Raw genomic sequence first — 27,992 nt, 5'->3', positions numbered from 1 at the left:
CTCATCTCACAATTCCTGTGTCCACATCACAATGATTTACCTTAATACGTTGGCTTATTTAGAAGTACAAATATTCAAAACACTTCAGTGTAAAGTCAAAAAAGGACTCTTTTAATGAGATTTTTTGCCCTTCAGCTGTTTCTTAACAAGGTGCAGGTGATGAAAAGTCAGATGGAGACTGATAGCACAGGTGTAATCTCCATAAAGAAATATCCATTCAACTGATTCTTGAGTAAATGTTTTATGTGTGATAAACAATTAGAAGAATATCAGCACAGATATTGCAATTTTCCATGTGAACACATAAAGAAAGGTTTTTTTCTATCATGACATATTATGAATATGTCTGTATAAGTCTATGATCAGAATGGCATCCATAACAATGCTCTGTTATTCAAAAATAACAGACTGATTGGTCTTGACAATATATTCCATCTTGCATAAGGCCTCCTGTAAGCCCCTTTCTATTGACAGACTGAAAGGCGGACCTCTCACCAAATAGCTCCAACCCAATTGGAAACTAATCTAGCAGAACATTCAACTATCTACAGGAACCCCATCACGTTATTAATTATAATTTCACACAAAGAACATACATTACTCCCTGCACATTACATATAATGAAAGCTTCTCCGTCACCAAATTGCACCCTATGCACAAAGAAATGTGTTATGTGGTGTGGGACTGCCCAAGGGTTACAGTGTTCTGGAAGATTTCAGAAATGCTATCAAACATACTGTCCAAAGCTATTCCTAACTTGCCAGAAGTAATATTACTTAACGACAGCTCCAACTTGGAACTCTGTGTAAAGCAGAGACATGGCTAGCTGGCAACACAAATGCTCGCATGTTTTTCTATTTTTGTTCTGTTTGTGGTTGCTTGCCAATTCTGTGCTGGTTAATGCATGGACATTCATGATTATATTCATCCATTTTTCAAATGTGTTACCCCTCCCCTACATAATCATGTTAAAATATTAATAAAAAAATGATTACAAAAAAGGAATAACAGACCATAGAATGCAATAATTAAACAAAGCCATGTAATAAAGCATGATGAAATACAGTCCTGTGTATCTACCTGTAGGTTAAACTAATGCTAAAACTGAACAGATATTGTTATTAATCAAAAAGAAACAACTGGAGAACAGCCTTACACCTGGCACCGAAGTGACTATATTTATTTCAAGGCTATAAAGATTTTTTGAAACTCAAAATAATTGACTTTTCTTAGGCTCCTGTATAATCGGTAGTGTGTGGCAGTTAAACATGAATTAATTGAAAGTGATCCTGTGTCTCGGGGGAAATTTTCTTTTTCTTATCGGTGCCCCCGCCCTTGGAGAGTACAGAGTAAAGGGTCAGCCTCCCACACCATATGAAGGGTGGATTTGTGTCGACCATTTCTACCGTTTAATGGGGGGATTGTGAGGCAATCAGAGGGTCATCCTCAGAACAGCACCTTTTCAAGCTGGTAGGATTCAGTGTCTTTTATCTGCCTTAATGTGGACAACATACTCTATAATTTATAGCAGTTAATTAAAGGCATCACTTCAGAAGTGGTTGTTGTAAAATATATCACAATTATTTACTTATCTTCGTCGTCAAGGACTAATCCTTACATGTCGAGTGTGTGGTTTGTTGATTAATGGCCGCTGTCTCCACAGCTGAGGAACTTACTGTGGTAGTGTCTTTGTCTCTGGGACCTTGCAGTGATGATTACAGGATAACCTCTTACACACAGTAATTAATCAGCCCATAAGAAGAGCATTCGTTCAGACTAAATGTGACAGCTGCTTGGACGGGTGGATCACTCAGTGGGAGGATGGCAGATCCCTAATATCAACCTCAGAGTCGCTGCGGCTTGGCTCCAGTTCAAAAGAAATCGATAGAAGTTGCACTTCTTACACCTGCAGGTGTTTATGGCTTGTCAATTAAATGCGTACATGGCTTTGAGGTTGTCTTCATGACAACATCCAGTGACTGTGCTTGCAAGGACAGGCTTCGTTTTTCAGTATGCCCTTTAAACAGAGAAGAGGGTCATAAATAACATGAACAAAGTGAAACTAGAGCCGAAACTACTCATACATCATCACACCGTAAGTTAGAAAACAAGCTAATCTTTGGATCGGTGCTTCAATGTCTGGTGACTTAGCCGAGATATAATTTTCTCATTATAATTTCAATCCACTTAAATTGTGTTGATCTCTACACAGTGCGCAGTTTGCAGTCTGAGAAGCATTAAGCAGGCCATTTGAAGTCAGTGGAAGGAAATTTGATTAGAGTAATTAAATGTTCCTCAGATTTCAATGAAATATTTCTCTAGCTCTCATGTCAAAAATTAAATTTTAGGTGATCTGAAAGTGGAAATATGGCCCACAAAGGCCTGCGGTGTGAGGAAACTGGTGGTTGAATATTGGCTCGTTAGATTTTTTATGTATCATGGTACTAACATGCTAGAATGCGGACATTTTCTTGATTAATCGTCATTCAAATTTGGGAAAATCCCTATCACAATATTCTAGAGCAAAATGATTAGTCGATTGATCCATTAGTCAGTCGACACGAAATGTATGGGCAATTATTTATTTTTTTTAAATTATTTTTTGGGTATATTGAGGCCTTTATTCTCGACAGGACAGCTTAGACTTTAAAGGGGAGAGAGAGCGGAGGAACGACTTGCAGCAAAGGGCCGCAGGTCGGAGTTGCACCCACGGCCACTGCGTCGAGGCCTAAGCCTCTTTATATGGGCGCACGCCCTACCAGGTGAGCTACCCAGGCGCTCAATGGCCAATTATTTTGATCATCAATTAATCGTTTAAGTAATTTTTCAAAGAAAAATGACAAACACTCTCTGGTTCGAGCTTCTTAAAGCCATAGTGCGTAGTTTCTGTCGCCCCCATGAGGAATTCTAAGTAATGCCAACAACACTGTCGTTGCATCCACATGACGCAAACCTTCGATGATCCCGCACCACTCCCCTCCTCTACGCATCTGCTAGTAGTGTTTATCCTGTCAAATCAAGGAGGACACAAAGGATTAAATAAAAACACGATGGTAACTCTTCAGAAGAGGTAATTATCTTGTAGTTGTTATGGCCTCTTCGTCTCCAAAGTTGACGTAAAACGCATCACTCGAGCTGCTGCGCGACTACACTATTTTGTAAACATAGCTATACTGAGAAATACAGAGAGTTTGTGGAGCTGATAGGCTTAATTAGCTTTGTATCAACTCATTTTGCATTGGCTAGAATATAATGGAGAATATATAGTCGCGCACTATAGCTTTAAATGTGAAGATTTGCTGCTTTTCTATGGTTTATATTGTTAAAAACTGAATATGTCTACTACAACAAATATGTCACATTGGCCTCCGACAAAGAGTAATGGACATTTATGACTATTTTCTGATGTTTATAGCCCAAACGACTAATCTATTAAATGAGATAATAACTGGCAGAATAATTAATCAGACCAAGCTGACGTCTTCAAATTGTTTGTTTTGTCCAACCATCAGACCAAAACCCAAAGATATTCAATTTACAGAGTTTTAAAACAGACAAAAGCAGAAAATCCTCATGATTGAGAAGCTCAAACTAGAAAATGTTTGACTAAAAAAAAATTGAATTGACTAATTGTTTCAGCTCTAGCAGAAGTGTAAATTACATCCTATCTATAGTCAGCATTTCAACCTTTAATAATGGACCTTCAGTAAAAGACTTGTTCCATAAACTGCAACTGGAGGGCACAAAATCCTACAAACAGTTTATTGACTTTCAATATAATCTCATGGGTGAAGATGAGATTAAATGAGCATCAATGTTAATAGCAAAAAAGAAAAACCCTTCATATTGCAAACTGAAGAAAATACCTTTTTGCACTCTGGCAGGTCAGTTAGCTGAGATGAATGGGCAGCATGCTCCTGCATTGATCATCTCACAGCCTTAAAAGGCTGCTGCTGAGCAGGCAGGACAGAGGAGGTGGTCTGTCATAAGGTCTGGATATATGGATGAAAGGGTAAATTAGGTAACACTGATGCTCTTTGACTGAGAAAAAAATGTAGAGACAATTATTGATGACAAAGCATGTTTTTAATAATGAAGCCGCATATATATGCACTGGCATTGAAAATAATTTCTTTTTTAAATGGCAGCATATTCACAGCTGATTCATATTGTCACTATGATTAAGGTGTATGATAGTCAGCCGCAAAGACGAAGATTTAGTTGCATTTTGCTCTGAAAAGGCAGTGATGCTGTAGTCGTCGAGGAAGAATATTGTAGGGAAATCAAGTTTCATAATAATGCTATTTATTCTATTAAAAATGTATTTTATAGATGTAACATTTATTTTTCCCATCATAACATGCATTCACTCTGGCAACTTGCTGTGTTGTAGCTGTCTGGCAGATTGGATGAAAAAGGCTGTTATTAGCAAATAATCATCTGGCGAAGATGATATTGGAAATTACCGTCAAAATACAATCAAGAATTTTGATAAAAATATAGTAAAAGATCTGACATTCATTCAGTACTGGATCTTGCAGTTTCCATGTGCATTCAAAGGTTCTTCAGTTACAAAGATTTGATGTTCTTAAAGAGTAGGAAGACCAGCCTCAAAAGAAAAAAAAAAGAAACAACTGTCAGACACAGAATCCAGATGGTGCTGCAGCAAACATATCACACTCCTGCAGATATGAGTATCAGTGCATGGTATTTTGAAAGTGAACATACACAAAACCTTCTCAATTGCTACATTTTGAGCTTTTTCTTTTCGCTGTGCCATTTAATGAGCCTTCATTTGGCTAGAGAAATATGCAATTAGGTCTATACAACTCTAAACAGGAAATTCCACTATTTAACATTCCAAAAATTGCCTCATGCCAGAAAAAGAGGACCTATACAGAAGCAATAACCATGCAAACTTGCCTCAAAAGTATTCATATTCAACATTTGATTGATTTGATTTGACAGTTTAGTAGAAAATGACTACTTTGTCTCACCAGGCTCACCATGCAGGTGCTGCAGGTCTTCATGCTCAGTGTATCTACAGTATTTGCGCCCTTTGAGCAGGTCTGCAGTAATTATATTTCCCTGCACTGGTCTAATTACAGCAGCGCGTGAAATGAGTGCAACCTCTTCTTCTCTGCATCCTCCTCATATGGTGAGCTGGACCAGAGCCAGACCTAACATGACCCCACCACACCTTGATTCCTCACGGAGACCCCGTTGTCTCTATCTCGTGGCTTGATCCAGTATTGCAGCAAGACATCTACTCTTTCATATGTTCGTTTGGATCTGATCGCAATAACTCCAAAAGTGTGTTCTACTCTTGCGTGGCACTGTGAAAGAAAAACTGTCAGATTCAGCTGGATTTGTCTCACTGCTCAAGAAAAGAGCATTACACATCAAATGAGCAGTTTAAGGTCGGTGTGGGGCAAATATGTCGCTGTTCGAACAAAAATAGGTCTATGGAAATAGTCCGGTCAGCTCCACTTTCACAGTGAATCAGTGCGCAGCGGGGACGCGTGCAGCACGGAGGCTGTCAGTCCTCATCATCCCTCCCATTGGCTGCAGCAGGATGCTCGGTGTGTCTCCTGTTTCCTTGATCCTCACATTCAATTGGAGCCGACTGAGGTTCGCAGTGGAGCAAGAGGGAGAACCTTCACCTGTAGATATTTGACATTAACCTGTGTTTAACCAGCGACAAAAACCCACCCGGCACTTTTGAATTGAGGCTCCGCGCTTCGGATATCGCATCGCTGCACAGTCGCTGGAAATAACTTCAATTTTCCAGTTTTTTGCGGGCGGCTGTCGCCCTGTCCTCAGGTTTGACGGGATACTGCAGGCTGTATGGAGGGATGTCGGCATGGCTTGCACCAGGAGAACCAAAACTTTGGTGTCCACATGCGTGATACTGAGCGGCATGACCAACATTGTTTGCCTGCTCTATGTCGGATGGGTAACTAATTACATCGCCAATATTTACATCAAAGTTCCGATGCCTTTACCGGAGAGAAAGTTAGAGGGTGACAAAAGAGGGGACACTCTCCGGATCATGGAGAGGCTTGATCGGCTGGAGAATGTGGTCAACCAGCACATACAAGGTAAAGCCTCCATAATTACTTCACCTACACCTTCACCATCTGGGCTCCATTAGAATGAAGTTTGAATAGGCTAATTGCTTTGCTTTGAATGTGATTTCACAACAAGGTGCATTTGCGTCGTCTGTTTCTGGAAATGAATACAGCAGGAACATATTCTGTCTGTTACGATCATTGGAGGGTGTGATAAAGACAAAGGACTGTAAGACAAGCAGCATCTCCCCACGGAAAGGATTAGTTCAGTGAGGCAACATATTTAAGAATGACACTACACAAGAGCAAAATAATTAGTTATAAGTAGGTTGCAATAGCCTATAATAGCTATATATAATAGCCTACTCCTGATTTACAGACAGTGAAATAATCTGATGTCTCATTCATTTATACTGTGAAATACATGCTTGTGCCTTTTATTAAGGTTCATTTCAATGTTGATTGTGCTGAAACCAGCTGCACATTCTTCAAAAAAGTACACAACATGAAGCTCCTTATATCCTGAACTGCACTCCACCTGAAAAGGTAGTGTGACACAACATAATGCATCCTTATTGAGAGCCAGAATCCAATCAAGTGCTACATTAAAATACAGGTACAACACACTTTTTTGTTCAGATTCCACCGTGGAGTCTGATTATGACTGTTGATAAGTTCCTAAGAAAAATTTCCTCTCATCCTTCAGTTACTTTGTATTTTATTAAAGTCAACTGGGAATATTTATAAAACACTGCTCCTACCACATTATTTAACTCAAACGTGTTCCATACTTTTAGGAATGTTAGGAATCCTTTTTCTCAAATTCCTTCAAGCCTCTCCTTCACTGCTGGTGTACAGTTACTTTACACTTGATCACACACAGTTAATTTATCTCCCCTCTGTGTCTTTAAAAGAGCTATTCTTGTCATCACAGGGGGTTCACTTTGGGCAGGTCCCAATCTGAAATGGCACATAGCTGGTGCAGAAGTGAAATGCAGACAGAAGTCTGCTCATACTGCTTTGAGCAATAAGGGCTCTGTGCTAAGCTTGGGTAAACATTCCTCCTGGAGGCAGGTCTCCATTTCAGCTTGGCACCCATAGGCATCTGCAGGACGGAGCTTTGTTCAGGTGACTTACCACCAAAGTACATGTTTCAACTATGTCTAGTACTCTGACAGAAACGATAATTTCATGATAGATTTGTGCTTAAAAACATCAGCATGGTCTGGTAACCTTTCTACAGGGATTTTCTACTTTAGAAGTCCTTCATCTGACAGTTAAATAATTATAAAAAGTATGCCTGCATCACCTTTAAAGCTCACTAATTAACAAGTGATATTTCAGAAGGTACTGCACCTGTCCAAGAAATAGTCCCACGCATAACCCCAACTTGTCCTTTTTACACTTTGGTGTTGTATAGATTACAAACATAATATAACGGGTTAATTATGGAGCTTTAGAGGTGCTGGTAGGTGGATATTTTGTCCTAGCTGTTTCCCCCTGTTCCAGTCTTTATGTTAAGCTGCTATATGAAGCTATACAGTAGCTTCATATTTACTGTAAAGACATGTGAATAGCATCAATCTAGTCATTTATCTATTTCCCAAAATGTCAAAGTCATCCTTTAAGAAGTAGCTGTGGCTCACTGTCTTTTTATGCCAGTTTTAAAAAAAGAAAAGAAAAGAAGTCATGCTTATTAAACATTTTTACTTTTTTGCATTCCTTTTCTTATGGTCTTATCAGCCTGCATCAATATTGGCTACCTTGGGTATTTGTACTTTGTTAATACCAATTAATACAAAAAATTTCCATGCTTGTCGTTTTTAGAGTTTAGGAGGCAGCTCAGTGTCGTTGTTGACAACAGAAGCTGTTGGGATGAATGCTGGAGGAGACTGTTGATGTCAGAACATTTGCAACAATAAAAAACGTTCCAACAAAATTACTTTTCACTTTAAGTACGAGCCATATTGTCTGGATTTCCCTGATAATTGCTTTGAGTGCATCCGCTGCAAATAGAGACCCATAATTCGAGTCTGTAAGTGGCCGACGGCGTCAACAGTCAGAGGGCTTCGGGCAGAGCCAGAGTCATTAGTGCACTTACGACATCTCTAAAAATACATCTTCCTCCTATATCACGTTGTGAGATAAGTGCAGAAATTGTATATTATGGCTCTTGCATTCTGTAGTTTAGCACGGTGACTTGCACACTTACTCTAAAGGGTCCTGATGCACTATTCACTCAGCCACATATAGTTAGTTTTAGTGCACTATAAGACCAATGTGAGCTCCTACACCACAGAGCATTACTGAGAATGAAACATTAACTGCAGCTGACTCACTGCGGACAGTCAGAAGAGATGTATCTGGTGTCAGGGTCTCACTCGGGGATGCGCAAAAATATTCCACTTCTCTAACTGCGTGATGAAGTTAAGTGTCCTGTTATCAGAACAAAGTAACGTGGAAACTGCACATAAACTGGCTGAGCTCTTTGTTGTATTAAGTACAGTCAGTCGAGGAGAATTTATTGGCAAGTTGGACTGAGCAGGTTCACACACGCCCACCATGAGGGCTGTTTGCTGTGCTCTTTGCATGCTATTGCACTAGTGACCATCTATAGAAGATCTTTCCAGCTTTTACATTAAAATACAAATCATTAAAGTACTTTATGTTTGCATACTTGTTGCATATACAGTAAATTAAGTACTCTAATATACTGTATATTATCCACAGTAACATAATTGTGCAAATGTTTACACCGTTGTGGATATTATATTTCTTTATCAATCTATATACTATCAGAATTCCACGTATAGTTTGTTTTTGCTTTGTTTTACTGGAACAATGTCTTCTTCTATTTGTTGGGGGCGATTTGTTGACCTGGGTTATGAGCTGTTGCCTACAATTACTCTTGCAGGGATGCATTAAGCAGTATTGAATTGAAGTGAATAGGGCTTGCAAGTAACAATTAGTTTTGTTATTTCACAAACTGTTGATCATTGTCTTGATTAATCGTCTGGATATATCATTAATCTATGAAACATTAAAAAGAAGAAATTGCATTCACTACTATTCAGATCACACTGTGATGCCTTCTAATTTGTTTTGTTTTTTTGTCCGACAGTCCAAAACCTAAACATATTCAATTTACTGTTGTATGTGAAAAGAAAAACAGCAAATTGTCACATTTTAGAAGCTCAAACCCAAAAATGTGTGGCACCTTTTCTTGAAAGATTACTCAAACAATTAAGATCAAAATAGTTACAGATTCATTTATTTTAAGTCAACTAATCGATTAATCGACAAATCATTGCAGCATAAGTATTTAATTAAATACATTCAATGCCTCAGTTGAATAGTGATTAGTGTTTATGTCAACAAAGCTAAAGCAATCAAAACTATGTGTAATTCTGATAATAATTACATTTCCAATGCAGGATTTACATTGTTAGTCGAAGCAAACAGTGTAAGATATGTGTATGAATGTATGATGTGTCAAACATGCTGTTTTATTAGGATGTTGTTCATGAAAAAGCAGTTTGTTTTTATGGCTTCTTTGACCTCTGATGATGTGTATTACAAGCCTGTAGTCTGATTGACCGGCCACGAGGCCTGCGAGAGGCAGTCATTAACGCAGTGCTGATTTAGCTGCAAATGATGCCAACAGTTCCCAAGATGGCTTTAAGCTAATCCACCCGTCAAGTCAATTGAGAAGCTCAGTAATTCAGCGTTTCCGTTGACGCTCAGAGGACAGTTACATTTGGACATTTATCTGATGTGATTTTCCAGAGCAACAATGAGTGCGGCTGTAGAATAAATAAGTTAAATGTAAGAGAGGTGAAAGCACATGTGATGTGCCCAGGTGTTCGTGTGCATGCTTGTGCATGCAGGCTGTGGTATGCAGCTCGGAAAAGTACAAGTTACACTCGCGCATACTTCAGTTCCTTTTAAAGTGCTCATTCCTTTGGGAGAAAGAACTGTTAAAAGACTGATAAAGGCAACCTTGTTTCTTATTAAATAAATACCCTTTTCTATAATATTCTTATTTTCTTTTTACTACTTATGTGTTATTAGATATAAGATGTCCAAATGGTTCTAAAGTCGATATTAAAATATATGAAATACAAACTTATCAAGGCATAATCAGTATATATTGACTCATACAGTATATCTCCACTGCTGACAGAAATAGGAGAACATCTGTGTTTTTAAAATGGGCTTTGTGTGCAGAGAGCCACAGTATGTGCAGCCAGTGTTGATTGGGCTGTTTCATTTTGTCGTGTTACTTCTTCTGCAACACATTTTCATTCGGCAGCTAAAGAGTTCATTTTCTTTTTTGGCTCACTTTTTCTTACAGATGCAGCATGATGCTAGATGTATTTATAGGTAATGATGATTATTTTTGTAAGTTTGCTTTCAAATGTAAAAGATTAGCATTATGTAAGCCTGTTCATGTGTTGTTTTGACAGGGGATATTTACCAAAATAAATTAAGGATGCCCTTCTTAGTAGTTATTTGATTGAGTCTTACTTCTATAGTGGCACAATGCAGTCATTCAGAAGACTCTAGTGTTAGTGAGTATAAACTGGGTGGCTAATTAAGGTGAATGAGGGACAGGTGTGCTGGCAGGTGATTGGGGAACGGCAGGAGCAGCTGAGGACTAATGCAGAGTGAAGGCAGGACCGGAAGTGAAAAAACCCCAAAGCTGCCAAGTATCATTTCCAGGAATATACACTCGGCGGCCAGTTCATTAGTACACCTTAAACGTTTAATGCAATCCAACAACAGTTCAGCCATAAATTCTACCTTTAAAGATAATATTGTTCAGTTTTGATTGACACTTTCAGAGGTTGTTGTTTGTGGTGGTGTAAACTGGATTGCATGTTACTGTATTAACAAACATGAGGGGGGAAGAATATTTGAAACGGATTTAACTGTAATGCAGTCCAGTACAACAATACTAACTATGACCTGGATTGCATTAGATCGTATAGATGTTCCTAATTAAGTGTCCAGGGAGTGTATATGCTTAATAAATATAGGCTTTAGGCAATGGCTCCAGACTATTTTTCAGTAGAATAAAACTGCATTGCAACTTTCTAATATCAGACATGTCCTCAAGCAACTTTAATATGGAACTTAGACTGCTCTTTTTGATGAAAATAATTAGAAAACTGTCTATTACAGAGACCGACAGATACAGGATTTTTTTAGCACAATACCATGCTTTGAGCTAAATGCTAATGTCAGCACGCTGATATGCTCATAACAACAATTCTAACGTGCTAATGTTTAGGATGCACATGTATGCATGTGTATACAGGTGACGCGATACACAAGCCTACCAATGGTTTCACACCTATTCGCTGATCAACAGGTAGTGGTAACACACTGAAATATGCTTCAAAGTGCCTGCAAGCTAGTTAACACCAATGTAAACAATACAAAATGTAAAATACTTGAAAAATTGGCATTCCAAAATGTTTTATGAAGAAAGAAATGCACTCAGCACGTGTTGGATCACAAGGATACACACAATGCGTTTGGGTGAGTAACACTGATTATAAACATAAGAAAACTCTCAGGGCCCCTAGCATGCTAACATGCTAATTATCACAAAACACAAAGTACAGCTCAGGCTGATGGGAATGTCATAAATGTTGCCTCAATTTAAAGTTTTATGTGGGGTATTTTACAGTTTAAAAATAAACTTGTCTGTGCTCTCTGGTAGACAAACTAAGGGCGTTTTCACACATACCACATTTGGTCCGGACTTTTGGACTTTTCAGTTTGATCCGAACCAAAATTACAGGTGTGAAACCTCCCCCGGACCACGGTCCGGATCAAAAGACCAAATTTTCGTCCGATAAGAGGTGGTCTCGGTCCGGACCAAACTGAACCATGGTCCGGTTCATTTATAGTGTGAAAGCATTTTTTGGATGGTTCGGACTTTCGGACCAAATAGAAGAAGCTCTGGCAGGCTCTCTTTGTGTTACAAGACCGGGGAATAGCTCCTTTAAGGAATAGCTCGGTGCTTAGTGTGTAGGCTACATGAGAGAGTGACGGTGAATGTGCTCAGAGCAGACAGCTGTCGGCTATCAGAGCAGAGAATACATCAGCAGTTTATTTGTCAAGTGGTAGTAAATGTACAGTGTAGGTTTCCGTTTGTCTCTGAATAAATTCTCCAGAAAGTTCCAGTGTCTTTGGTTCTCAACATCACAACAAAACCAAAAGAGCAGTAGTCAGTAGAGGAGAGCAGCAGTCAGTAGGGGAGATCAGCAGTCAGTTGAAAAAACTCCGACACAGAGAGAGATATGAGAGGACGGGGAAGCCCGTCTACAAACCAATCAATTACAAGTATCTGGAGACGCAGCTCACGTATGTGATGACGGCAGGACGTAGTTTTGTCACGTATAGATCTTTAGTGCGCTTGCATAACTGCAGTGTGAAACCAAAACTTACCGGATCAAATGTATACAATGTAACACAAACATGAACCTCGGCCCGGACCTTGGTTCGGACTTTCATGTGTGTGTGTTTCTAAATTACTGCAAACATACCTTGGGCATTTTGCATGACATATTGACATATATCGACCTGTGACCAGCTAATATCAGCTATCATTGGCAGGTATCGGCACGTTAATTTATCGGTCGGGCTCCACTGTTAAAGATTATCTGATTTAATAAACATTTGTTGAGGGAATATTTCCATCTTGCTAGGTTGTCAGGATTTCATGACTTATTCAGGAAGCAGCGAGGTAGGACACTGGGCACATTTAGAGCGCTAGACAGGTGTACGCAAATATATTTTTATTTTATAATAGACCAACCTCCTTAAAGGTTTTTGTGAATTCATCACTGTACAGAGATAGTGCTTATCGGGCCTTGGCATCTGTTGAAATAGAGTAAAGAGAAGAGACTCTACTGTTCTTCATAACTGATAAATAAGAAATAAATGTAACCACGGCCTCTATAAACATTCTGCTGTAGATTTATTACAAGTCTGACTCATCTGTCAGCACTCACAGGCTGCAGCCTGTAGGCAGGGATGCAGAGAGAGAGAGAGAGAGACGGGGAGATATTCTGGGTGATAATTCCAATAAATAGTGAAGTTATTGAAATACAGGGATATGAATGCACAAGAGAATGTTTGGTAATGAAAACAATTAATTATTCTGCCTCCAGAGGGCAAAGTCATCACGAAGAGAATAAATTAGACGTTTAAAAGCCTCTTACAAGAGTGTCGATTCAAAGGTCGTCCCCTGACAATTTCTACTAAACAGATTAGTTCACTATTGCAAATGTTCTGTTCTGTTGTCATTTTTTTCCCCCACTGAGTTTCTGTACCAATTACAAAAAAAATTAAAACAACCCTGAAATCTGGTTTAGCTGCGACTGAGATTTACATTGCAGCTCAAGCTGACAACAATCCATTTAACCTCACACATTGATAAACAATGATGTACTGATATGAACTTCACTGCTCGGAGTCAGTTAAAGAACTGTAAATGTTTTTGGGATGAACTTACAGCTGCATTAAATGATTTTCGACTAGTAGAGAAATCTCATAGAGCTTCAGTAAAGCCAGCAGCAGAAGGGACAAATGGAAGTGCTTTGTTCCTTCATGCTTTCTAGATTCGTCAGCAGTTGTTTTTGAGTTGCTTTTCTCACTCCACTGCACTTTCTTTCTCATATTTAATGGCACTAAGTGAGGAAGTGAGCTCTGGTTAAAACACACCCATGCCATAATGTACAAAGTCTTTTCATCTGCTGTGTAGTGTCTGTCATGCAGGAGTAGAGCACAGTAGTTTCTCTTTTCTGAGTTAAAACTCTTTCTGACTACATGATCTAATCTGTCAGCACACATTTTCAAATCCATTGAATTGTTTTTGATTGCAAAAGTTGTTTGCCTCATTTTGGGGGTGAAGCTGCAAATAGACAATACTTCTAAATGTGACCACTTGTATGCCAAAAAACAAAGGAACAAACACGTTAAGCATTTCCGTCAAAGATTTATGTCTGAAAGAGCATTTAATCAAATGGACTTTTTAATATATTAAAACTCAGCAGCTAAATGAATGAAACACGCAAACAAATTCATAAACAATATATATGAGACCATTTTCCATGTAGTAGATTGAAGCTGCATGTTTTCCACTCCGCAGTTCCTTCTATCCATAAGACAGTGGACTTCAGCTGTCAGTATTCCATTTGTTGTTATTGAGTCAGCTGGTGCCGAGGTGAGGTTATGATGGTGGAGGGTGGAGATGGATTACATGGTGAGACTCGATGAGATAGAAGTGAATTATTGTGGCCTCGAAACGAGATTCATCATTGCTAACTTTAATTGAGATCTTCTATCACAATACATTTTCCCAACCTTCACTCATCATTAATCCATCGCTGATGTAGAAGAAACTTCAACTGTAGTTATCTGCCACGAAGCATTGCATTCCTAATCAAGAAAAAAAAAACAGGAGGCATGGATGTTATGTTTCTTCCATTACAGAGGTTGCTCTTGAAGGACTTTCAACCTCAAATATTTGAGCGTCCTTGAACGCACCACCAATGTTAATTTTAATCTGGTCACTCAGGACAAGTATTACTTGGGGTCCTCTTGCGATTTGTAATAAGGTTGTCCACATTCTTCATTCCATGTAAATCTGCCGGGTTAGTCTCTTAAATAAAAATTTAACAGGACAGGATTTATGTCTCTAAAAGAGGTTGGGTGATTTTAATATTACATGAACTGGAGAGCAATTTTAAGGCTGTATATTTTAAGTTTGATATTTCTTGCACTACCATGCACGACCCCACTAAATAATTACAGTCCCAATTTATTACTTTTGGATGCAGTGAATTAGTTGGTTTTCTCATGGTCTAGTCTGAATCAGCGGAAGTACATTTCCAGGATAATCCCTCACCTTCCGCTCTCTGTGTGTTGCCTTTCTCAAACTCTGTTCGCTTTGGGAAACAACAACAAACTTTGAGCTAGCAAGCTACACGCTGAAAATGGCAGGTTTTGAAGAACATTTGGATCGTGCAACAAGGCAGGCCTGCTTGGTTCTTTTGGGGAATGATTGTAAACATTTACAAAGAATATTTTTACGACATTTGCTGTCTTAACTGGGACGTTTTGGGACTGCTGGGTGGGATTGCTGTGGACAAAATACGCATGGCGATAAACTGGTAAGAGCAAATTACTTTTAACCATGTATCCAGCTAATTTAAATAGCTCACGTTACTGTATTGTGTGAACAGTTAACTTTATTTAGTATTCTATGTGGCGTTTTCTTTTGCGGGGTGCAAATGTTCCACCAAAACAAGTTACTTGCTGACACTATTTTGGAGAGCCACCGTATCTGGGTCCGGAGCTTAGCGCCAGCCAAGATGATTGTGATTGGTTTAAAGAAATGCAAACAACCCAACAAGCATTTCTTTCCAGAAAAACTGAAAAAGAAAATAATAATCACTATATAAGGAGTTGGTTGCAGCACAACAAGATGATATAATTAAAAGAGCACAGTCAAACCTCAAACAAAGAGAAAATGTAAAAAACATGATGGAAATATGGCACGTTCTGTCTTTTCATCGTTCCACATAGATCTGATGTTTTCCTCTTTTGTTTTCATCCTGTACGTCATGAGTTATTCACTTGGTCTGTTGCACTTGCGCATTTTGCTGTTATTGACACACCAACTTTTCAACCTCTGCTGAGCGTATAAACTTTTTTACGATATTTTGACTTTTCCGATCAGGTATTTTTTTTTTTTTTTAGAAATATGTTTATTGATTTTCAAGAAAAAGAGTAAAAAAAGGAGAGAGAGGGAGAGAAAACACCTAACAAAGAACACATAACATACAGAACACAGCACATCTTGGATTACAACAATATTCCATGGTCATAGTTAGGATGGGTACTATAAACAAAAACATCTACAAGTAGTGAAGATAAATGAATTTGACATATACAAAATCACCTACTCATTTGCACAGTGAGGTTTTATACAATAGCCAATGCCTAGGAGCTCACATTTTTAAGGTAATTCAGTATTGGGTCCCATGTTTTATCAAACTTGTCTCCTCTATCTTCATTATAGAATCTCAATCTTTCCAGATGAGGCAATTCTCCCGGCCACAAATTATATGAAGGCACAGAATCCATTTTCCATACATGTAAAATCAACTTTTTTGCAATCACCATACCAAATTGAATGGCTCTTCTTTCAAATTTATTGACGGAGGAGAGGACACTAGTGGCCCCCAGAATCGCTACCAAGGGGCTGGGTACCAAATTCTTACCAAAAGCCAGAAAAAAACAGAAAAATACACTTCCAATATGAATGAAGTTTACTACATGCCCAGAAAGAATGTGCTAGAGTGCCTATATGGGATTTACATCGGTTACATACTGGTGGGATATCAGGATAAAATCTGTGTAACTTTTCCCGCGAATAATAGAGTCTGTAGAGTGTTTTAAACTGTATTAGGTTGTGCCTGGTATTAACTGAACACTTTTGCACATTACGTAGACATTCTTCCCAAACTTCATCATTTAATTCCATATTCAACTCATCTGCCCATGCCCGTTTATACACCTCCGTATTCATCAGAGCTCCATCATGAAGCATTCGAAAGAAAGCAGAGATTGCCCCTTGGGAGCCCGGGTCAAATTTGTTAACTGCTTCAAGAGTATCATGTTTATTCAGAACTTCAAAGTTTGGTATATTTTTTTAATAAAATCTCTAATCTGCAAAAACCTGAAAAAAACTTGAGGCAGATATACTATATTTGGCTTGCAGCTGCCTAAATGAAGCAAAATTTCTAATTCTCTTCAATTTTTAATGCCTTTCTGTTTCCAAGCAAAGAAAGCAATACAATTTAGGCCAGGTATGAAAGCGTGATTTTCACAAATTGGAGTATCAGTATATACACTTAGCGCCTTGATATGGAGTTTTATCTGCTCCCATGTGCGCATAGTGCCATTGATTTACAAAGCTGTTACTATAATGTGACTTCCTAACTTTGGTGGGGCTGTTGAGTCAAAGCCAGCAAGGAGGTCTTGTTACAAAGCAATCGTTCTATGCGAAGCCAAGCAGGGCAGGAATAAGAAGAGGAGGGGGGGCCTTTCCTCCACCAAGCAAGTATAGACCGATGAGCCGCCCAATAATACATTTTAAAATTCGGTAAGGCAAAGCCTCCAGCATTTTTTGGTTCACATAGTTGTTGTCTGCATCTAGTGAGGAGGAAGATTCTTTTGATAATTTCGGCAGTCCCAGATTTTCGAAAAATTTTCCATAGCCCCTGGATCAGATCCACCCTGTGACTGATAGACCTTTTCATAAAAATCAGCAAAACATTCATTAATTCTTTTAGGATCCGTCAGGGGAGTCCCATCATTCGCCTTGATAGAATGTATGGACTTGGACGCCTGAGATTGTCTTAACTGGCGGGCAAGTAACCTTTGGGGTTTATCACCAAACTCGAAATACTTTTGCCTTACTTGGGCCAACAAACGTGAAACATTTTTGAGTCGCTAACTTCACCATTATCATTAGTGTCAATGTAAAGATCAATTTTGCTCGAAAGATAAGAACAAAATTCCTTCTCTTTCAGTAAAGTATTATTTAACCGCCAGTTAAATTTTCCCCGTTTAAGATTCAGATTAAGCTTTAAGGAAACAGGGGCATGGTCTGAAATGAGAATATTATGATAAATGCAATCCACAACTTGTGATAATAATTTGGAATCCAATATAAAATAATCAGTCCTTGAGTAAGATTTATGAACCGGCTGCCCGACGTTTGTCAAAAAGTACGGGGAAGCTGTTTGACGCTTTGGCCGCTCTGATGTAGTAGCATTCTATGTTCGATCATGGAAAAAGCACAAGCAGCCACTGCACGGCCAATACATTGACATTAGAAACCTTTTATAAATTGCATATATAATGACAGAATTTGTATTGGTTGTTGGTCGCGGCGGTGTCTGTTAGCAGTTAGCTTGCTCGTTAGCCGCTGAACCGCAGCAGCATGCAGGCAGAGCGAGCAGCCGCCAGCTGTTGATCCGTGCAGGACTTCACCATGAGCGGACTGTTTAGAGACGATGTGACCGGCAGGTAACGTTAACTGGTCCCTATACGCAAATATCATAAATGATAGGGAACCCAGCAACGGCCATGATGAGCTTTTCCTCCTTTTTCTCGGAACTAATGTTTTGGTAGGAACAAACGTTTACATCGTATGTTTCTCTGGAATCAGCCAGCGCGAATGACGTCTATATTCTGATTGGTTGCTGCTGCTTGCCGCTGAACCGCGTCATAGCTCATTACCATAAAGTTGACCTACTTTCAACTTTCTGATTGACTCTCTGGTCGCTCAAAACACCCAAAACGCGACGCCGACAGATTTGACGCTCCTTGCAGCTGAGAGAAGCCAGCTTCCATTGAAAATGAATGACTTCCGGTATCTTTAGAAGCTCAAGTCGGCGGCGGTGTGTACGTACAGTATCAGATTATTAAGAGCGATACTGCTCCTCGATGTATTAATTTGAGAGTGTTGCCGATCAAGGACTGGATCCAAAACGCAATTAAAGTCTCCACCTAAGATTATATTTGTGTTAGACATATTGAATATAGTGTTAAAAAGGTTCTGGAAGAAAATGGGATCATCAAAATTTGAGTGTACGTATATGAGCATACACTTTTCCTCTTTTTAATGGGCTATTCATCCCCCTTACATTCCAGCTGACCAGATTAACTCCACCTTCACTGTGCTTACTAGGTGCCCCTGTTGTCGTTAACGGTGACCACAAACCTCGCCGGATGCCTAAAGCCACACCGAATTTTCCTGGCTCTGCACTTCTCCTTGATGTGTTGAAAGGCCATCCGCTTCTTCATGATTGCTGATGTTAAGTCAAGAAAGATGAATACCGGACGCCCGTCATACTGTAGCGGTGCCTTCTCCCTCGTGAGCCTTAGTACCAGCTCCTTTACCTGGAAACGGTGCAGCCTGGCGATGATAGCTCTCGGTTTCCCGTCTTTCGCTGGCGCTGCGCTTCGGTGGGCACGGTCCACATCCACAGAATGATCAAAGTGCTCCTCTCCCAGTAGCTCCGGTAGCAATTTGGTGACAAACTCCTTTGGCTTGCCGTTCTCGGCTTTCTCTTTTATTCTGATTATACGGATGTTTTGCCTGTGGGACTCCAGGTCATCTAATGTAGCTTGTTGTAGCATGCATTGGGAAGCTAGGCTCTCGTGTCGCCTCTCCAGTTCGTCCAGACGTTTTTCGTGCGATTCAACAGCGTCCTCTGTTGTGGACACACGTTCACTAACGGCTGTTAGAGCCGATTTAAGGCTGGAAAGGGACCCATTAAGCTCGTCGAATCTGTTGTCCACGGCGCTTTTCATCTTGTGTATTGCTGCTAAAATGTCTTCGTTAGTAGCCGGGAGCTCAGCGCTACCAGCAGTAGCACTAGCTGCAATAGCACCTGCCTGTTCGGTGGTCTCCGCGTCGGCATCTTTTTCGACAAAATCCTCTTCACAAGAACCTTTTTCGGCTCTGAACCCCTTGCCTTTTTTTGTCGTTTTCCTGCTGCACAGCATACGACCGTTTGTAGTTTATTTAAAGACTTATGGGTGAGATGTAAGCTAGATTGAGGTGGAGCTCCCTACAAACACGTCTACTCCACAGCGTGGTCCGCCATCTTCCCCCCGATCAGGTATTTTTAATTCGCAAATTAAAACGGGTGGATGAAAACTTCCACACACTTACAGAGATCCAGGTCTCTCTTCCTCACTACAGGCTTTGCTGTTATACGACTGCACTTTTGATACACATCAAAAACTAATTTGGCCCCAACAAATTACTTGAAACTTGTATTTAGAAATCCAGTCACACATATTTCCTCAATCAAAATACATTTAGCAATAAAGACAGAAGCACTGCTGACAGGCAAAAGTGTGCTTCAGAACAAACAAGGTGTAGAAGAAGTCAATCTTGTTGTAAATCACATAAATTCCCCGGCTAATTTTATTTAAGTTTGAGTTGGGCTTTGGGCAGATGTTGTATGATAATTAATAACGTCTTGTTTTTAGATTAGCATTTCTACTTTTCCATCTAAAAACATTCCATACGTTCTTATAAGCATCCAAAGTGAGATCCACCTCCTGTACTCCTGAAGTTTTTATGACTCTGTTTGGGTTTAAATCATTGAGAAAAACCTTAGGTCACGTTCGTGAAATAAAGAGGTTGTTAAAGTGTTTTATTCCCCAAGTTCTCAAACTACTCAACCTTTTCCTCACAGGATAAAATTTAAGACTCTGTACGGTCGCTGTCAAAGAGCATCTTTAGTATCTGTTAACTGTGAGATCATGTTTCTCCATGACTCCGACGTCCTCTGCTGTTTCTGACTCAGTGTCAGATGCCTCATGGTCATGACAAGCGGTGAGTAAAGCTACTGTATGAGGAGCCTGACTCTTTCTCCCTTTTAAGAACTTGCTTTTGCTATAATGAAAGATGTGTTATTTACAGCTGAAACAATTGGTCGATGTGATCGATTAGTCCGTAGACAGGAATTTAACATTTTCAAAATTGATTAGTAATGAAAGTCATTTTTTATGGAAAAATTCCACAAAAAATGCTCTCAACCTCTCAAATGTGAAGATTTCCCATTATGTTCATTTGTCCTGTATGATAGTAAAGTCAATATCTTTTGATTGTCGACTGTTTGCACAAAACAAGCATTTAAAAAAAAAAAAAAAAAAAAATATATATATATATATATATATATATATATATATATATATATATATATATATATATATATATATATATATATATATATATGCACACAGTATATTAACTAATGTTTAGCGCTGGGAACTTGTGTTGGGCATTTTAACCCTTGTGTTGTCTTCCCGTCAACCTTGAAAGAAACACTTTTTTTCTGACGTTTTTGACGCCTTTTTTTCATTTTGTTTTTGCTTTTTCCAACATTTTAAATTGTTAAAGTTTTCTTCTACACATTTTCAGCGCTTATTTCTACGTCCCATATTTTCTGATATAAAACAAAAATTTAAAACGGGTCAATGTGACCCGAAGTCAACACAAAGTTAAACTAGTTTCTGATATTTTCTGAGAAAACAATTGACTTTAAAGCTATAGTGCACAACTATTTTATATTAATGAATGTCTGTTACGTTCAAGCCATTGCCAAATGAATTGTTACAAAGCTAATTAAGACTTTCAGCTCCACAAAACTCTCTCTGTATTTCTCAGTATGGCTATCTTTACAAAATGGTGCCGTCTGGCGACTTCCGCGCACAGAAGCTTGAGTGATGCATTTTACGTCACCGCTGAGAAACAGCAACGGTCAACTTTGGAGACGAAGAGGACATAAAAACTACAAGATAATTACCTCTTCTGAAGAGTCCATCATGTTTTTGAATCCACTGTTTTCTCCTTGAGCTACTAGCAACTGATGGATGAAATCTAAAAGCTTATTCAAAGAAGATAAACATTAAATGAAAATAATGAAGGATGGAAAAGGCTACTTAAAAATAAACCTGTGCTACTATTGGTGTTGTTTCCGAATCCCCTTTTGCATTAAATTTACAATACAGTGAGCAGCACACAACTGATTTTGGTCGTATTGTGGAGCAGTTGGTGCCTAAAGTTCTGCAGCAGCATCCCCACTTCTAGTCTGTGCCTCTTGCTGGTGCCAGTGTAAGTCATCAGATATACACAAATGCCTCTACGCTTTGTATAAAAGTAGATCCAATCCATTGTGAGGAGCTTGGTTTGTATTTGCATGGGGGTGTCTCCGCTGCATTGCACTCTGATGAGCAGTCGGTACATCACAGCTCCAGAATCATTTCTTTACAACACTTTCAGTTACCATCGACAGCCCGTTAAAGGTAGATGTGGTGCATTTGTTGCTGTCAGAAATGTGCAGTGTTTGTGGTCACATGTTAATTTGCCTCTTCTCTAGGCTATTAGTCACATTTTCTTGTAATAATTAAGAATATGATCCACATTTTCATTTTCTAATTAACAAATCCATAAATTTGGTGGTCAAAAACGTGGTCTTGACTTGGAAGATCACGGGGTATAATATTTCACATTAATGTTGATATTAAAACTAAAACTATGCCTCAATGTCCCCTTTTTTCACAAGACTGCACTCTTTGGAAATATTCTGGATCTTCTGACAAAACATGATAGGGGGATACAGCCGTCAGGCAGTGCTTTGTCAGTCTGGTACAGAGGGCAGTGGCTGCCATCAGCAACCAGCCAGCAGCCGTTCAGTCGGCCTGTTCCGAGGTGCAAACCAACACTGTGCAAAAACTGTGTTGTGCTTTTGTGGGACATCTGCTGTGCAGTGATAAGGATTGGGCTGTTTTCACTTTTTGCAACACAGCACAGTTTTTTTGAGCTAATTATATATCTCATTGTATTGTTCTAGGAGTTCATGTTAGATAAAATTCTCCCTCAACCTATATGTTATGACTCATGATAGTGTGAAAACAGAGCAGGATGTAAAACAAGGCTTTTTTTCAAAGTGATGAAAAACGAAACGCAGGAGCACATCTGCTCTGCTCCGATTACAGAACTGAAACACAGAGCAACTGAACCTTTATATTTCTGCGCTTAGAGCTTTTTTGCCAGTGCCTCTGAATCAGCAGCCTCAGGTACATCACATCAACACTCGCTGGACTTCTCAGGGATCGCTGTGGCTCTACAGGCTGAAATGCTGCTTATTGTTGCCTCCTGGAAAGAACATTTACTGTTGGTCGGTTTGTTCATTTTGGGTGGTGGCTGAAACAGCTCGTACCTTGCCTGGAGGTACACACGGCCAAAAAAATTCAGCTACCTTTTCTGTGTTGTGAAGAGTAAGGCATCAACAATATATCCTTTATATATCCTTGGGGTTTGCTTTGACTTTTGTCTATCTTTCTGCAGCGATAGCACCCCTGTACATTAGTTTTCCTTGGTAGGTTACTGCCTAGTCTCGCACTTCACAGCACTGTGGAATAAGGTCTGGCTCCTCCACAGATACATTTCATGATAGGAGAAAAAAAAACGTTCTGGGTTGTTTGCATTTATTTAAACCAATCACAGTCGTCTTGGGCGGCGCTAAACTTAGTAACTAGTCTCGTAAGTAACTTGTTTTGGTGGAACATTTGCACCCTGCAGAAGAAAACACCACATACAATAATACATAAAGTTAACTGTTCACACAATATAGTAACATGAGCTATTTAAATTAGCATGGTAAAATGTAATTTGCTCTTAACAGTGTATCGCCGTTTGTGACGTTACTTTGTCCACAGCAATCCTGCCAATCAGTCCCAAAACATCCCAGTTGGATAGTAAACTTATTCTTTTCTTTTTTTATGATTACATTTTTTTTCTTCTTTTTTTTTCTTTTAAAACAAAACTTTAACACATCCCCTCCTATCTAACCCCCCCACTTGCCACCACTGCCACCGTATACAAAATTTGAGAGACAAGATGAAATAACCATAATATTCAATACAATAAAATAACAACAAAATAGACAACAAATATTCTTTGTAAACAAACATATTCTTTGTAAATCTTTGCAATAATTCCTCGAAAGAACCAAGCAGGCCTGTTGCACGATCCAAATTCTCTTTATAACTTTCCATTTTCAGCATGTAGCAAAGGGATTTTAAGAGGCAATTATCTTGGAAATGTACTACTATTAATCCAGACTAATCCCTCTCTAAAATAAGATAAACTCTTTTGTAACAGACTCACAACCGCTGTGATGTTTCTGGTCTTTCACTAGTTTGTTTATCACTGGCAGTGTCTTTTCTCTCGAGGCTTGATAAGCCTCATTACTGGCCTTTAGCTTGTTTCTTCACCTTTAACGGGTGATGTGAGAGGTGCAACGCATTTAGCCAGCTGCTTTTGCAAATGGAGACAGCCTGAGGCTATTTTCACCATTTCCTCATGATTGAGCATGCCAGTTCACACTTGCATCTGGGCGGTGAGGTTTTGTATGACTGACACCAAGGATTATAAAATGTATTTTATTTTGTATCAAATTTTATTATATTTTCCTAGTTTCTTTATTTTGCCTTCAAGACTAATATTGTTTTTTACTGTGTTTTATCCCTACTTTGTATACTTAAGATGGATTTTAGACAACAAACTGTTGTATTTTACCGTCAATAATATAATAACTACAAAAAAATGCTGAATCACTTTGTCCTCTATGCTTTATAGCAAGTGCAGAGTTTCTCAGTTTTTTTGTTTTTTTTTCTTGCCTTTCTTCAACAAATCAGCAGGTCATAGTTATACAGACATTGTCATCGACAGGGGAGCTGTTCTCAATCAAGTGTCAAGATTTTTCCCCAGCAAATCACTGCACCATCTGATTTATTGATATGTGCACTGTCAGTAACAAAAACAGAATTAGTGAAAGTACAAAGTAAGTGTAGCCAGTGTGGTAACCGGTTGAAATAAAAAGCTGTCTACTGTTGTGCTTTTCCAGAGTTAGTATACCAATACTGTCACATACTATAAACTATATTATGAGAAGCCTTTTTTCCTGTTAAATGTTTAGTTCCCGCAGAATATTTTGATTCTGTTTCTGAACCTTCAGTCCGTCATTCTCTCTTTGGTTTCCACAGCTCTTAATTTACAGGCTGCCATGTTTATTTCTACATAAAAGTGAAAGAACAGAGGGAAGGGGAGAAAATAAAAAGCTCAGATGAGATAAAAAGAAACCTCAAAGGTCTTATTAAATATCTCTCCATTAAAGGCAAGGAAGGGCAAACAACAAATAAGGACACTGGCTGTGCTGAAAATCCAGTGTGGCAGATGTCAAGATGGAGAAATAACCTGTAAAATAACAGACACAATAATGTAAGCAAGTAGATACAAATAGAGCTGATATCAATGCTGCATGTAAAGTGATTCTTATCTTGTTTCAGATCAGTGTAGTGGGAAATGGCCGGCGCAGAAGGGAAAGATCTTTTGATAAGATAAACAATGTATTCTTGTTGTGTCTGTTCAACAGGGCCTTGACTGTAAGACAGCACTAGTTGATGTAGTGTAGGTTTGGAGTGGAAACCTGACTACATTTGGCCCTTGTTGAAAACAGGTGATTTAGGCTAAGTGATCTGCTTCTCTATAATGAGATGACACTTCTAATTTCAGTAATTCATCAACAGCGTGACAGAAACTAAGGCAAAAAAAGTATGATCAATCAAATGGATGAATGCATTTAGTTTTGAAAGGATATTGTGTCTCCTGGGTTTGACAACAACTTTATTACATTTCAGGCTGGTTTTATCCGTCCTCCACAGGCCGCTCTGCAGTGTGACCACAGGTCATTTCTCCTCTTCTGACCAGAAATGGAGAAATCTTGATTGATATCATTGTCCGTGCCTTCAGCTAAACTTGCAGATGTTGAGAATGGATAGTCAGTTATCAAACCTTAAGAGCTTCGACCATTATCCGTCTGAGTCTATCTACCCCATGAGCCCATTTTCTACACCCTAGCATTTGTCTCACTTTCTCTCACTTCACTTTCTCGTGAGCTTCTCTAGCCACAATAACGTTACTATTAGCTCTGCTGGTTTAAAGCCACAACATTGACTCACACACCTCATTCTTCTTTGTTACAGAGGTGTCTTTTTCCAGCTTAGACTTCCTGTGAAATTCCCAAATACACTCTGCTTTTTATACTTCATAAAAAAAATTGCTAAGAAAATGTTTCATGTGTCTTAAGGGTTTTGTGTCAACTGAAGTCCTAATTTTGCAGCAGATGAGACAGAAAGCTTCAGTTTCATCCTTTTCAAAGGCAACCATCAAGCAGGAAAGTGCAGTTGATTTGTGGCAAGCAATACACATTTCATAATGTCCTCAGCAAGATCAATAAAATGTCATCTTATTTTAGTTTAGCAATGGATAGTTCAAAGGACAAAAGATCAAACTTGCCAACAGATGAAACCACCAGTTTAAGCATTTAGTTGTTTCTCAAGAACATTGGTTAAACTCAGTATGTTTACGTGCACACCAGAAACCAGGTTACTCTTTTGGACATTGCATTTGCATGCAGTGTAGTGATCTAGTTACTGTAAATCAGTCTATACATGCAGCAGGTCGTTTATCACTTTTTTCCCCCTAACCTCAGACCCTATTTATTTTTAGATGCATTCCTTACCTATTTCACAGTAACTGTAATAATGACACAAAATGCTGCTACCTGATTTGTGACTTTTACACATTTAAGTTTTGATAGGAAACATAATTGCTGCCTGGATTTTATGTCCAGTGGCACTGTTTCATTTTTTGTTTGTTTCTTTGCTTAAGGTCTGGGAAAAATTGTGGTTTCGGTAAAATATTGATAGTGAAGTAAACACGTTGCATTCTGCTTGAGGGCACTGTTTAATTGTGAGTGCCTAAACATAACTACAGAAATGTATTATTATTATTAGCTGCTTTGAGCAGATACTGTAAGTGGATATTGTCAAAAGATGAATGAAATATATTGCAGGGATTTGCAAATACATTCAGTATCAACGTTGTTTAGTACTTGTTGATAAACGATGTAATCCAGGTGGCATTACGTTTCTTTTTCGAAAGTATTTGCTGTTGCAAATTAGTAGTATATGAATGTATTTTTTAGGAGACAGAGTTTTGTGTGAGTTGGTGTGTGTGTTGGGGGCTCAGAGAACAGGCTCTGTAGTGCGAGTGCTTTTCTTTACAGTTTGAATGTGTCTGAATTATACAAATAGTCAAATGTTCAGCAGTGGAGACTGACTTATGGACACCTATAGGATGCTATCATTTATACTATCAGTCTTGATGATTTTAATCAGAAGGCTGCATCCTGTCACACTGCTGTATAAAGTCATGGACATATACATTAAAAAGCCGATTAGAAACCTGGTTATGCGTATACGTGGCTAGAAGAATTATATCCGGGGAAATCATGTTTCTCTGATCCCCTAACCTGGTTACAGAAGTCGGGTTTCTCATATACAGTACATGATGTTTCAAAAACGAGTCAGCCATCTTGAATCCTCGCTTAGCTTTTCAGCAGAAACTGTTAGATAGATTTATTCATCCCGAAGGAAATTTTAGAACAACAATTATGTGCATTCAAACTACCGCACACGTGTACCACCGGGATACATTGATACAGATCGGAGAATATGCAGGACACTTTATTACAGACGGAATACTCGACACACTACGCGAGCTTCGCCCGCCGGCTATCGAGACCAGCGGTGCTGCTCGAAATATTGCTGTACCGGACTATCCAGCCTGCTGCTCTGTCGCCGGGTAAGACTAGTCGAGGTGTACTGTGTTAACACGGACTGCCTGTTGCAGACATGGGGTGCTTGTATCCAACGAACTGCTAACTGCTGGTGGAGTTTGTTAGCCTCGTGAGACCGTCCTGATCTCGCAAGCTCCAGTTTTCCACTCGCAGATCAGTCTGGCATCTTGAGACAGAGAAAACTTGGAGCCGTTCGCCAAACGACCGACCAATCACCGTTGGTTTTGAGGCGGGTTTAGGTGTGACGCAACGAGAAGCGACTGTTCAGTCTAAACAACATGGCGGCTTCCACGGATGAGATGAGCGTAGCTATCGCGCAAGTTTTATCCAAATTAGAAAGTATTCCTTCATTGAAAGAAGAGCAAAAAACAGCACTGGAGGCTTTTCTCGGAGGAAAAGATGTTTTTGTTCTTCTCCTGACTGGTTTCGGCAAGAGTTTGATATATATTGTTGATCTGATTGGTTGATTTGGCCCATCTATCACCAACATAGGTGGTGATAGACAGATGTTTTATCCAATCAGCTAACCAGTATTTTTGCCCCCTCTCAAAAGTTCTCCAACGGAAAGTTCCCAGATGGATATGCCGAGCAAATGCAAAGCAATCCA

At 39.1% G+C, this 27,992-nt stretch overlaps 2 protein-coding genes and 1 long non-coding RNA gene across 4 annotated transcripts in view; 2 read left to right on the top strand and 1 right to left on the bottom strand.

The window, feature by feature from the left end:
* The window catches only part of mical2a (microtubule associated monooxygenase, calponin and LIM domain containing 2a), an 858,504-nt gene that overhangs the window by 243,009 nt on the left and 587,503 nt on the right, over positions 1 to 27,992 (top strand). The window lies entirely within an intron of this gene.
* On the bottom strand, positions 91 to 5,462 carry LOC116067739. The gene is made up of 3 exons (XR_004109305.2): positions 4,998 to 5,462; positions 3,867 to 3,980; positions 91 to 2,017 (listed from the first exon to the last, which is right to left on the bottom strand). It is a non-coding gene; the product is annotated as an uncharacterized LOC116067739 (long non-coding RNA).
* galnt18b (UDP-N-acetyl-alpha-D-galactosamine:polypeptide N-acetylgalactosaminyltransferase 18b) overlaps positions 5,587 to 27,992 on the top strand; it is a 91,930-nt gene continuing 69,524 nt past the window's right edge. Inside the window, exon 1 of one of the 2 annotated variants that reach the window (XR_004896945.1) lies at positions 5,587 to 6,101. Coding sequence is in view for 1 of the 2 variants with exons in the window: in XM_031324264.2 (XP_031180124.1) it covers positions 5,864 to 6,101 (238 nt within the window). In the remaining variant the exon portion in view is untranslated. The remainder of the gene's footprint in view (positions 6,102 to 27,992) is intronic. The other variant, XM_031324264.2, reaches the window with a different exon arrangement.

The sequence above is a fragment of the Sander lucioperca genome, chromosome 3 (genome assembly GCF_008315115.2).
Source record: "Sander lucioperca isolate FBNREF2018 chromosome 3, SLUC_FBN_1.2, whole genome shotgun sequence".
Classification (NCBI taxonomy): Eukaryota; Metazoa; Chordata; class Actinopteri; order Perciformes; family Percidae; genus Sander; species Sander lucioperca.
Note: the sequence above shows the minus strand (reverse complement) of the source record. Positions and strands in the feature narration are given on the sequence as shown.